The following is a 13,355-nucleotide window of genomic DNA, read 5'->3' on the forward strand; positions in this document are numbered from 1 at the left end:
GGCAATGGGTCAATCTTTTATTTATTTATTTTTTAATGGACGACACCAAATAAATGTCATGAATATTGTGTACGAATCAAAATGCCTTCTAGGGCATTCTACATCCTGACAGGAGTACAGGGCCAAACATGCCCAATAAGTCCTGCTTCTCGGCCCTTCTCCCCCTTCCCATCACATGACCCTCTCCTTTTCTGGCCTGGTCCCACTCCTCAATCTAGGTGGACCTCAGGAGCAACAACTGCCATCCTGGGCTACAAGGCTCCTTCCCTCTTGGAGGTTCCACAGCCTCCAGCAGCGGGCCTAGCCACCAGCCACGGAGCAGCCCTGCACTGCATGGTCCCCCACCCTCTGCATGGCACAATCCTCCACCCTCTGCATGGCACAGTCCTCCACCCTCTGCATGGCACAGTCCTCCACCCTCTGCACTGCATGGTCCTTCACCCTCTGCACTGCATGGTCCCCCACCCTCTGCACAGTCCCCCACCCTCTACACTGCATGGTCCTCCACCCTCTGCACTGCATGGTCCTCCACCCTCTGCACTGCATGGTCCCCCACCCTCTGCACTGCATGATCCCCCACCCCCTGCACGGCATAGTCCTCCACCCCCTGCACTGCATGGTCCTCCACCCCCTGCACTGCATGGTCCTCCACCCTCTGCACTGCATGGTCCCCCACCCTCTGCACAGCATGGTCCTCCACCCTCTGCACTGCATGGTCCTCCAACCTCTACACTGCATGGTCCTCCACCCTCTACACTGCATGGTCCTCCACCCTCTATACTGCATGGTCCTCCACCCTCTACACTGCATGGTCCTCCACCCTCTGCACAGCATGGTCCTCCACTCCCTGCACTGCATGGTCCTCCACCCCCTGCACTGCATGATCTTCCAACCCCTACACTGCATGGTCCTCCACCCTCTGCACGGCATGGTCCTCCATCCTCTGCACTGCATGGCCCTCCACCCTCTGCACGGCATGGTCCTCCACCCTCTGCACTGCATGATCCTCCACCCTCTGCACTGCATGATCCTCCACCCTCTGCACTTCATGGTCCTCCACCCTCTGCACTTCATGGTCCTCCACCCTCTACACAGCATGGTCCTCCACCCTCTGCACCTTTTCTCCTCAGGCAGTCTCTAATTTCAAAGAAAGGGTAGTGAGACTTAGACCCTTCTTCATCTTCTCCCTCCAGCTTTTCCAAAACATGAAACAAACCTCTGGGACTTTGTGAGAGTGTCTAAAAAGGATTACCAGACAGGGGAAGACTCATCGTGAATGTGGCTGGCACCATCCTGTGGCTGAGGTCCTGAACTAAAGAAGGAGAAAGTGAGCTGAGGACCAGCATCCGTCTCTTTCTGCTCCCTGATTATGGACACCAGGTGACCAGGCACCTCACAGTCCTGTTGTCGTGCCTTCTCCACCAGGACAGAGTCCACCCTCAAACTGTGAGGCAAAATAAACTTCTTCTTCTTCTTCTTCTTCTTCTTCTTCTTCTTCTTCTTCTTCTTCTTCTTCTTCTTCTTCTTCTTCTTCTTCGGTTTTTTTAGACAGGGTTTCTCTGTGTAGTTTTGGTGCCTGTCCTGGATCTCTCTCTGTAGACCAGGCTGGCCTTGAACTCACAGAGATCTACCTGGCTCTGCCTTCCAAGTGCTAGGATTAAAGGCATGTGCCACCACCACCCAGCCCCTTTCTTCTTTTTTATTTTACAAAATATTTGTATTGATTATTCAGGAGTTTCACATAATACACACTGATCACACCCACCTCCCCGTCCTTCTAGGTCTGCCTCTCCAACCTTGGGACCTCCTGAGCCCACCAAAAAAGAAGAAAAAGAGGGGGCAAAGTTCAATTTGCATTGCCTATCTACTCACTGGAGCACGGTCAAACTCCAGGCAGCCAGCCCCCTAAAGAAAACTGAGTCCTTCTCCACCCACCCCTGACAGAAGCCATCATCTGTGGAGAACTACACTTCAGCATCCTTATCACAGTTTTGAAGAGTTCTCTTTGATGCCTTTCTGTCTAGACTGTTACTTTTGGGGGAGGGGTATTCACAGAGTCTCCTATGCCCCTCTTTCTCAACTGTGAGTCTGCAGTTATCGATACCATGGCAAAAGTAGCTCTCTTCCCCTTTACAGTCAGTGGGGCAAAGATCATGGACTTCCACGTGGTTTCTGGCAAAGGCATGGACCATGGACATCCACATGGTCTCCACTATTGAGTACGAGTTCCGCCTCTCTCCACCGCGCACTCAACCACTCCGTTCCTCCATCTTCTCCACTTCTCCATCACATGTTCCTTTGTTGTAGTGGCATCGGAAACTGCAGTGTGTCACACAGTATATGTTTTTGCCTAAACAGCTTTACATGTGAATATTCATTGCAGTGAGTCATTGGTCTGGTTCAAGGTTTCTGTTTTCTGAAGCACCATAAATACTGGACCATTGCCAAGTCTCAACTTGGGTATTCTGCTGTTGGCCAGAGTCAAAGTGATATAAAGACTAGGCAGGGCATCAGGGAGAGGTTCTGTGTGAGCTCCTGGCTCCTGCATACCTCCTCACCCTCAGTAACTGCCTCCCCAAGGCTCCCAGGCTCCATCTGTGTGCTTGTAGACTGCAGGTGGGCAAGCAATATGGGCTGCAGCTGAAGCTGCTCCATGTTGGGGGCCAGCCAGCCGGTGGGCTATGACTGGCCCTATTCAGTCATGACACATTTCTGACGGAGCTCCAGGCTGCTGCACACCACCCTGTCCCCAGTGCCAGCCACCCTGGGGTTCACCAGGCAAGGCACAAATGTTGAACTCATAGGCTGCGGGCAGCACCACTCCCCCAAGATCTCCTGCTCCCAGCAGGGCAAACAGCGCAGACTACAGCCTCGGCAGCTCCATGTTGGGGGCCAGCTGGCCTAGGGCCCGGGGCCAGCCCTATTCAGTAATGACAGGTTTCTGAGGGAGCCCCAGGCCTCCATACATCTCATCTCTCTGTTGTTGGTGCTGGCAGCCCCAGGCTCATCGGGCATGACCTTTGTGCTTGCAGCCTGCTGACTGAGTCGCGGTGACCAAGGGCACAGATTGGTCATTCTCCATGTGTGCCCTTCTCTTCTGTCTTTCCTCCCAGTTCTGTGAGTCCATTTCTCAAAAGCATCTTCCCATAAGGCTTGCCTTTTTTTTTCTCTTCTTAGTTGTTCCAGAGCTACTGTGGGCTCTGCAGACCCTTTTTCTGCTGTGATGTTTCCCTTCAGGGCCTCCATGGGTCTCTCAGACTCCTCGGGGCTCCAAGGTGGGTGTTGATGGCTGCCATCATCTTTTCAAAAGCAACGCTTCTTTCTTAAGTGACTTCTTATCAAGTGACAAGTGACAAGAAATCAGCTAAGATGGGGTAATACGTCAATCTCTCTGTGTGTGTGTGTGTGTAGGAGGTATACACACACACATACATACACACACACACACACACACACACACACACACACACACACACGCACACACATGATGAGGTCCCACTATTCAGCTCAGGCTTCCTCATGATCTTGATCCTCCTGTCTCAGCTCCCCAAGTGCTGGGATTGCAGGCTGTGTTCTCACACTTAGCTGAAGAGGAAGAATCGTGAGGGAGCAGTGTGAGGGGAACCTTGCCATGAAGGAATATTGGAAGGTGGGAGATGGGAAGGAGGGGGGTGGTGGTCAGAAGACACACTAGCATCTTCCTTGTGGAAGCAGGTCACATACCAGATGGGTGTTAACATTGCCCAGGTTTCCATGTGCCTTTTGTGGTACTCTGGATCTCTGAGTTTAGATAATAGCATTCCCAAGAAAGTACACAATACAACCAGGCCAAGAAGCAAGGCATTTTCGTTAGGCTCTATGACCCATACCGTAAAAATCAACAAGTAGTGGACTTGCTTGTAATTTATGAATGTGTCCCCTGATGTTCTCTCTTTGTGTCTATAAATGACTTTCTCAAGGAACAGGCAGTTCAGTGTAAAAAAAGGAAAAGAAAAACCAGAAAAAGAAAGTTACTTATTTCATGGTTATTGGCACTCTAGGCAAGAGGCTGCTCTCAACCTCAAGGAGGAGCAAGGTGGCCAAGGTACAGTACAAGTGAAACATTACCCCCAGCTGGAGAGTGAGCCCCTGCCAGAGCCCTCAGCCTAAGGTCCTCGCCACACTCAAACACACACCCACTACGGGAGACCACACTTCCAGACCCGCGTTACAGGTGCTAAGTCCTTAGTCGCCTGGAGCTGCGTAGACTAAATATAGCCAGCGGGCTGGGAACGCAGCTCAGTTGGCCAAGTGCTTACCACATGAGTGCAAGGATCTGATTGATCCCCAGCACCCACATAAAATGATAATAATAAGCCAGGCGGATCTCTGTGAGTTTGAGGCCAGCCTGGGCTACAGAGCAAGATCCAGGACAGGCACCAAAACTACACAGAGAAACTTTGTCTTGAAAAACCAAAAAATAAACAATTAAAATAAACAGCTGTGGTGGCACATGACTATAATCCCAGCATTGGAAGTTGAGGGCATGTTGGTCTCTGGGACTCATTGGCCAGCCAGCCTCATTTGGCAAGTCCATAGACTCAGTGAGAAACCCTATCTCAAAAACCAAAGTAGACAGCTCCTGAGAATGACACCTGAAGTTGACCTTTGACCTCCACATGTACGCACACAAACACATAGAGAGAAATAAATATATTATGTCAAAAGGCAGGCCTTGACTGCTTCTCACCAGGGAGTGATAGCTGTCACTCAAGCTTTGGTCACCCTTAGAGGCAGCCTTTGGCGTAAAAGGTGACTTGAGGGGTTTGTTGTGTAGCTCGGTGGAAGAGCGCTTGCCCGTCATACGGAGGTCCCTCACTTCCAGCTCCAGCACCACCCAAATAGGAGGAGGTGCCTGTGAGTGCCGGAGAGTCCTGAGAACCACTGCTCAGAATCCTCTCGAGGATCCTAAGTCTGATGATGACTGGGCTTTCACATTGCCGCGGGAGAGGTGCCTCCACAGTCCTTGTTAGCGCATCAGTGCGTTCCCCGTCTCACATGGAAAAAATGGGACCACAACGCCTACGCAGACCATTGTCCCCTAAAGCACAAGTTGAGTTTCAGAAGATGACCGGTGTCTAGCCACACCTTCCCACCACTAGACTGCTAGCAACCAATTTTTTTTTTAAATACAGATTGAAACAAGAGAGGTTTGCTGAAATACACACAGAAGCACACACACACACACACACACACACACACACACACAAAGGAAACGAAAAAGAAAAAAAAAAAACCTCTCATGGGAAAGTCCCAGGAGCTGGTCTCTATTTACCAGTGTACTGCTTCCAGCTTCCTAGAAGCCCCAGGAGGAAGGGACAAGACGAAGCGCTCCTGGTTCCCTGTCCCCAGGGTGCTCACACTGGGGCTTTCCTAAACCCCGAGGTCCCAAGGGAAAAGCTTTTGCTGTTATCATACCTTAAACCACTCGGTTTTACTAAATATTTGCAAAATAAATTAAAACTAGAAAGACGGGCCCGTAGACACCAAGCTCTGCAGTGGGGGCTGGGGAGATGAGTCAGAGTGCACTGTGCAAGCATGGGGATCCGAGTTCAAATCCCCAGCTCCTGTTTAAAAACCAGGCATGACCACTTCTGCACCTGTAACCCCAACGTGGTGGAGGGCAGAGACGGGGGGCCAGTGGGATGTGCTGGCCGCCAACCCAGCTGTAGGTTCCATGAGAGACACCGCCTCAAGGAAATATGGCAGGGACTGGTAGAACAGGGTGCCCGGCATCCTCCTCTGGATTCCACACACCCACAAATGAGCACATGCCCCCCACACACACACACACACAGAGACAGAGACAGACAGACAGAGAGACAGAGAGAGCTTTAATGGTGTCCTTTGATTCCCAGACCAGCTCACAATGATCACTGTAGCAGCGTTAAAAGCCAAAAACTCCCAAGGCCTGCACCAGAACTAAAGTGCCCTCCCGTCATTCAAATAGTGCACAGCGGCTTCCCATCATGCAGCAGTTGCCAGGGAGTTAAAGCCTGGTCCGTAGCAGTAGTGGGAGGCCCAGGGCTCCTCGTCACGTGAGCGTCAGGCAGTCTTGGAAGCTGCCATGTGAACCTCTGTGACAGGTGAACGCAGACTTAGAGACAAAGCCATATGCATTCCTTTGAAGAGAGTTTTTTCTGACTTTGTCTTGTAGGGTGGTGGTTTTCACCGTCTGGGAAGCTCTCATAAAGGACACATTATATTTTCAGTGGGAGTGTATCCCTACTAAATTAGAGTTCGGCAGGGACAAGGGGCAAAAGTCTACATTTTTTAAGGATATTTCTCAAGCAATTATGATGTTCACACACATTTAAGAATCCTTCTATGGGTCCTCATGGTCCAGGTTGCCTGAAGCATCCACAGGCCCCTGATACCATGCAGCTCAGGTAAGTGAAAGACACCCATGGGACAGCCTGGGACCTTATGGTCCAGCCTGCCTGAAACACTTACATGCCTACCAGGCACCACAAGGTGCTGGGCCGTTGTGTGTCAATATGATGAACAAGTATATAGTGGTGAAATCAGAGAGAAAGAGAGGCAGAATGGTCCATGGTAAGAGGCAGTTCTGAAGAAGTAAGGGCTGTGAGGAATGAGCTGATGTTGGTGGCCTGCTTGCCACTGGGAACCAGGGTGACATCTGGGCCTTGCCTGCTACCTACAGCCATATCTAGGTCTTCAACAGCCAGGGCCTGTAGTGAGTAGCCATTCCAGCTTTGGCCTGGAAGTACTACCCCCATTGAGGCTTCAGTAACTGTCACGCCTACAAGGCGGGGCCGAGAGAGGACCCCTGAAGACCCGAGATTCGGATGGGCCAGCTCTCTTGGTTCCTGGATCCTGGACACTGGAGGTAGACCGAGCAGAGTTCTCTAGAGAACACCGCTAGACTGCACTTCACCTTTCCCAGACCCTGTAACCTATCCCTTTACTTGTAAGTTACCCCACAAAATAAACCTCCCTTTTAACTACGTGGAGTGGCCTTAATATTGGGCGCCAGGGTCTGTGTTGATGTCCAAGGCTTCAGTAACCACTGAAGGCCATGAGGATGACCAGGGTCTGGTCAAACACCTGAGTCCATGTTAGTCTACGAGAGCCATGCTTCCACTGAAGCTATGCTAATCTGGGTGGCCTGTGCTGTCACCCGGCACCATGGTGACATCTGAGCCTAAACTGAGTCAAGGTGCCATGTCTGGATCTGTGGCCCTACAGCAGCCAGGGTGGGTCTGAGTTGATGCCCATGGCTCCTGATACCATCAAAGGCCATGCTGATGCCAAGGGTCTGGGCTGCCACCTGGGGCCATGTAGGTATCCAAGGGCCACTCTGCTGTGGGGGCTGTGCTGATCTGGATGGGCTGCACTGCCTGGGACCACGGTGACATCCAAGCCCAGGCTGCTGCATGGGACCATGTCTGGGTTCCTGGTCCTGTCACAATCAGGGTCTGTGATGTTCCATGGCCCATGATGCCACCAAAGGCTACACAGATGCCTAGGGTCTAGGCTGCATCCTGTGGCCACATTAGTGTCCAAGGGCCATACTGCTACTGGGGCCTTGGTGTCATCTAGGTCAGGGATGCTGCCGAGAGCCATGTCTGGGTTCATGGCCCTACAGCAGCCAAGGTCTGTGTTGATTCTGTGATTCCTGGTACCACTGAAGGCAATGCTGATGCCAGGCGTCTGGGCCACACCTGTAACCATGTTGGTGTTCGAGGCCCTTGCTACCATGAGGGTCATGCCAATCTGTGTGGCCTGTGCAGACACATGGGACCAGGCCCAGGCTGCTGCCATGGGCCATGTCTGGGTCCATTGTAGGAACCTGTTTTCAGGTTCCTCATGGCTTTACCCAGCAGGTCTGCATAGAGAGGATGATTAGAACCACGGGCCTGAATGCAGGTGTCTGAGATGGTCTGCACTTGGCTGTGCTGGGGAAGGAGGTCTTTTGCTCCACCCCTTGGTGTCTCTATAAATACCCTGAGGCAGGGACAGTCAGGTCTCCTTGGAATAGGTTCCAGGCCCTCTCACGGACAACCTTTATTTTCTATCTGTTTATCTCCACAATCTAAATTTTTCTATCTAATAATTCCTGCTGCTCGAACTCAAGAAAACTCTGGGGAACTGTGGGGTTGGTGGGTAAACGCCCCACAGTCTGTGGCCCTCCAGCAGCCAGGGTCTGGGCTGATATCCATGGCTCGTGTTACCGCTGGGGGTCATGAGAACCATGCGTGTTGAAATCCAAGGACCATCCTGAGCCAGCCCTGTCCCTCACTGGCTCCAGGGTAGCTGGCCCTGCCCCTCACTGGTCACCGTAGCAAGAGAGCTGGCATGCCCCCATGGGAGAGCTGACCCAGCACTTGGGAGAGATGGCCCCATCCCACACCACAGTCGTGGGAGAGAAGGCCCTAACCCTCACCACAGTCGTGGGAGAGGGAGAGCTGGCTCTGCTTCTCATCTGAGGAGGTGATCCCACTGGCCTGAACTGAGCAGTTCAACTACCACCCAGACCCACATCCTGGGCCTTGGGTTGACCCACCCTAACAGCTGCCCCATCTTTGACCTGCTGGAGTGCTTGAAGGGACTGGCCGTGCAGAACGATAGCCTCAGGATCTCCATGACTCAAGGCGACAACAGGATATCCAAGAGGACTTTTGATGAGGGCCCAGTGATGGTGGTGTGCCAGAAACCAGAGGCCTTGAGCCAGACCAACAACTCACTGAAATGAACATTTTTCGGGTGGAGCTGATTGGACAAAAGGGTACATGACACACCACAGCTCCCGATGCCACTCGGGTGAATGAAGAGGTGTTGGAGAGATGGAGGAGCAAGGTGGGTTTATTGGTTTTCTTTTGTTTTTAATTAATTGGGGGGGCATACTGCAGGGGTGAGGGGCAGATGTGGAGGGGCTGGGAAGTGAGCAGGATTGGGGTGCATGGTGTGAAATTTCCAAAGTATCAATAAAGAATTATGCTTAAAAAAAAAAAAAAGAATCGTCCTACGGTTGGTGATGTTGCTCAACTGGTCATGTGCTTGCCTAACATATGACCAGATTGGATATCAGCACCACATAAATTGGGTATGTTAGTCCATATTTCTAATCCCGGCACTCAGTGGCAGAGGCAGGAGAATCAGAAATTCAAGGTCATACTTGGCTACATAGAGAATTTGAGGTCAGCCTGAATGTTGGAGCTGTTTGGGAAGAATTAGGAAGTGTGGCCTTGTTGGAGGAGGTGTGTCACTGGGGGTGGACTTCGGGATTTTAAAAGCCCACTGTCTTCCTAATTAGTGCTCTGTGTGTGTGTGTGTGTATGTGTCCTACTTCCAGATAAGGATGTGGGCACTCAGTTGTTACACCAGTACCAACCACACCTGCTGCCGTGCTCCTGCCCGGCTGTGAAATGGACTCACCATCTGGAGCCCTGAGCTCCATCACACTCTTCATTCTATCCATTGCCTTCGTCATGGTATCTTCTCACAGCGACAGAAAAGTAACTGAGACATCAAGCCAGCCTGCCTGCCTGCTTCCTAAAGCAGGCAAGACCCTGTCTCAAAAAATATTTTATTTCTTATTTTACCCATAATAAGACTGGAAATGCATTCATTAAGGAGCAGTGATACCCTGTGAACTGTTTGACATGTTCTGAAACATGCCTTTGACATGACTGCTCTGCATGTGGAGCAATCCTATCGAGTCCCAACAGCAAGTACAAGTTGTAGGAAAGCACAGGAGAAAGCCATTGCTAAGCCTCTTAGCACACTGCAAATTAATGCGTTTTAAAGAAACGAGGGAACTTTTAAATGATATCGATGCTAAAGAGTATATATCTAATGAAAATTCCCAACAAAAGGACAGCGCATTAGAGACAAAAGATCATAGCAAATGGGGTGATAAAGTCTGCAATAAAACATCTAGGGGGAAATGGTTTTTTTTATTTAGTAGCAACATTAGCAGACACAGTCACCTGAGAGCGCCGTTGGCAGTGGCCTCCTAGGGCACACTCCGAAACATTACTTCAGATTAACTCACATTAGAGCACTCAAGACTCTAAATCAGTAGGAGTGAATTAAAGCAAAGGGTATAATCAACCAATAATGTCCGAGGAGGCACTGGAGATCCCCGCGGGAGCCCATAGATTCAGCTGTAAGATTGCTCTGTGGCTTTGATTAGAGGATTAATAGCCCTCAAATTAATATCCCAGAAGATGAAGAAAAGGAGGAAACTCAAACATGAAAGGGTCATTTGTTGGCCAGATTTTGTGATTGGTAAGAAATAAACCCCAAGATTGAACATACACATTGGAGACATTCCTGGAAGTCATACAGAAAGTATGAGTGTGAGTTGCCTTAGCTAAAGGAATCTACACCAAAACAAGGAACCTAATTCATAGTCCATATAGTTATTTATGTTTAAGTTATTATTTAATTTATAAGAAGTTCACTTTTCTATCTGAAAATATTATATATTTTAAGTTTCTATTTTTTCGTCTATCGGTTTTTCTCTCTATGTTTGGTTTTTGGTTTTGGAGACAGGGTTTCCAGCTGTCCTGGAACTTTCTCTGTAGACCAGGCTGGCCTGGAACTTACAGAGATCCCTCTGCCTCTGCCTCTGCCTCTGCCTCTGCCTCTGCCTCTGCCTCTGCCTCTGCCTCTGCCTCCCGAGTGCTGGAATTAAAGGCTTACAGGTGTGCACCATCACTCCCATCCACCGTGTGGTTTTTCTCAAAACCAGGCAAATATAGCTTTAAGCCCGAAAATGAGCCAGTATACTCTAAAATCAAATGTTTGAAGAAAATGTGCCATAATCATCTTGTATTTTTAAAAATTCAGGTGAATTGACAATTCATCATTTAAAAGTGTAAGTATATCAATACTAAAGAGAAAAGGAATATTTGAATCTCTTCCTTTAACCTAAAACATGTGCCACCAAAGTAAATATGACAATGTTGTTTGGTATAGAAATTTTTGCTTGTTTTTGGTTTTCTGAGATAGTGCCTTGTTATGTACCCTGGGCTGGCCTTGAATTCATGGTCCTGTCTCAGTTTTCTGAGGGCTAGAAGTAAAGGAATGGACCATCATGCCCAGAACTTACATGTGAAATTTAAAACATGAGGAAAGACAAGCAATCTAAGCCAAATGTAGACAAATTTGCCAAACAAAATGTGAAAAAGACGTAGACTCACCTGAGTCATTTAAAACCAGCCTGGGCAGAATATTTAAAAGCCCTGAGTCCCTAGGGCCACTTACAAGATGACAGTGTAATTACCATTACCAGTATAATGCCAAGTTAATTATTATTATTATGTTATCTTCCATGTACTGAGATACAGCCACTGACCAGGCTGGGTCAGGGGGAATGCAGTGCAGTCTTGCATCTGGATTTGGGTTTTGTCTTTGCAGCAGAATGAGTGAGCCTGACTCTTCTTCCCTGCCTCCAGAAGAAAAGAAACAACATCCATAAGTTGACAGGACAAGGCCAGTGCAGGACAGTGTGGGTACTTACTCAGAGGGAGCTCAGGCCTTGGATCACAAACCTCATTTACACCTGCTCTGCCTGATCCAGCGAGTTCACCAGCCACTGGCACAAGACAACCCAAACTGAAGATCACAGCTGCCCATACCTGTGTGTGCGCTTTTCCTATCTAAACTACATACCAGGCAAGGGCGTGCCAGAGCCAGAGACCCAGAGAGGTTCAAAGAACTTGAAGAGGCCGCACCAGTGGTGCTGGCCAAGCTGTAGGCAATGGTAATAATAGAGACTAAAGTCAGCAGCCTGGAAAGGTCACTAATTAGAGCTGAGGAAACCGTCTGCCAGAATCCAGAGGGACCAAGCTGAGCGCAGGAACTGAAGCCCTGGGCAATGAGCAGACGGTGAGAAGCGCTTGTGCAGAGTGTATTGGTGGAAAATCTGGGGTAGGAAGTGGAGCCTGCAAAGACAGCCTCGGAGACAGCCAAAAGGTGTCTCTGTGGTCAGATGTGGACAGGCCAGAGCTGGTGGAGTTCTGGACGAGACAAGACAAAAGGAAGTGTAACCATCACTAGGAATCAGATGGCCAGGAGTTATCCCAGCACAGATCACCTGGACCACTGGGGAGCCCCATCTCAGACAGCATTCTCCACACTTTCGCTCTATCTTAGGAGGGGACTTCAGTCAGAAAATCAAGCAATCTGGCCTTAATTCTCTTGATTTGCCCATGTAGACTCTGAATGGAATAGCAAGACGTGGTAAACTCAGTAACATAGACAGAGAAGGAGGCAGGAGAGGCTTTGACAGTATCAGTCGGCTGTAAATTCACCCTGGAGAAAGACGGCTTGAAGCAACCCGGAAAGTGTTCTGGAGCCATTGCCCCTCTAGTTTTTTGCCTTTGTGCCCTCAACGCTGATGCTCACCGACACTCACATGCTTACACACAGAGACACGTACCTGTGTAAAGGCAGTGAAACAAGGCTCGTGCCTGGCTCCAGGGCCCTAATCTGCTGCTTTGGACTGTCCGCCCCACCTTACCACTGACAACAAAGCTCATGAGTCAATGCATCAGCCAGTGGACGACCCATGGGGTCAAAGGCCCATCCCAGGAACCACAAACGCTGACTGGAGACCCAATCAGAGAGAGTCCAATGTATATAAAATAGAAAAGGGATAAGGAGAGCCTGTGAAGTTTGGGTTTTAGGGACGCCTCCCTGTGCTCCTTAGCAATTAAACTTGATTATAGCCAACAGCTCGCATGTAATTATCAGAAGCCCATAGCAAGGGCATCTCTCACTGGGAGGCTATTTACAACCCAAAAGCTTTGTCTTTGTAGAGAGGATATCAGCAATCACCCAGACGCGGGGTAGCAGATTCCAGACATCGCTGGGGGTTGTGTGATGGATGCCTGCAGAAGGGCAGCTGCCCTGCAGAAAACACCCTGAGGGACAGAAACCACAGGCCTGATCCCTTCTGGCCCGGGGTCAGTCCAGAACACAGTAACCCAAACAAGTGCAGTCAACACTGATGCACGCACTGTGAGGCAAGCAACCCGTTCAGAGAAACCACAGTCGTTCCCTGCCAGCTACAACGCAAGCTCACACCACTGTCCTCCCAAACAGAAGTAAGTTTCTTGTTCAGTCCTTTGTAAAGTGTATATGTGTGCACGCGCGCGCACGTGCGTGCGTGGTGTGTGTGTGTCTGTGTGTGTGTGTGTGTGTGTGTGCGTGTCTGTGTAAGGGAAATTCGGATATGTGTGTGGAGATCACAGGACAACTTGCAGAAAGTCCTGCTCTTCCTCTACTACCTGGGTCCCAGAGATGGAACTCAGGCCATCAGGCTTGGCGCCAAGCACCTTCAC

General features: G+C 49.9%; 1 protein-coding gene and 1 non-coding gene across 2 annotated transcripts in view; one reads left to right on the plus strand and one right to left on the minus strand.

The window, feature by feature from the left end:
- The window catches only part of Slco5a1 (solute carrier organic anion transporter family member 5A1), a gene marked incomplete at its 3' end in the record, with an annotated part of 80,259 nt that overhangs the window by 51,509 nt on the left and 15,395 nt on the right, over positions 1 to 13,355 (minus strand). The window contains exons 3-4 of the mRNA XM_059253085.1: positions 4,730 to 4,894; positions 1,253 to 1,476 (exon numbers count right to left, since the gene is read on the minus strand). Coding sequence (XP_059109068.1) covers positions 1,253 to 1,476; positions 4,730 to 4,894 — 389 coding nt within the window. The remainder of the gene's footprint in view (positions 1 to 1,252; positions 1,477 to 4,729; positions 4,895 to 13,355) is intronic.
- LOC131902041 (small nucleolar RNA U13) lies at positions 4,933 to 5,038 on the plus strand. The gene has a single exon (XR_009376985.1). It is a non-coding gene; the product is annotated as a small nucleolar RNA U13 (small nucleolar RNA).

Source organism: Peromyscus eremicus, unplaced genomic scaffold (genome assembly GCF_949786415.1).
Source record: "Peromyscus eremicus unplaced genomic scaffold, PerEre_H2_v1 PerEre#2#unplaced_1507, whole genome shotgun sequence".
Lineage (NCBI taxonomy): Eukaryota > Metazoa > Chordata > Mammalia > Rodentia > Cricetidae > Peromyscus > Peromyscus eremicus.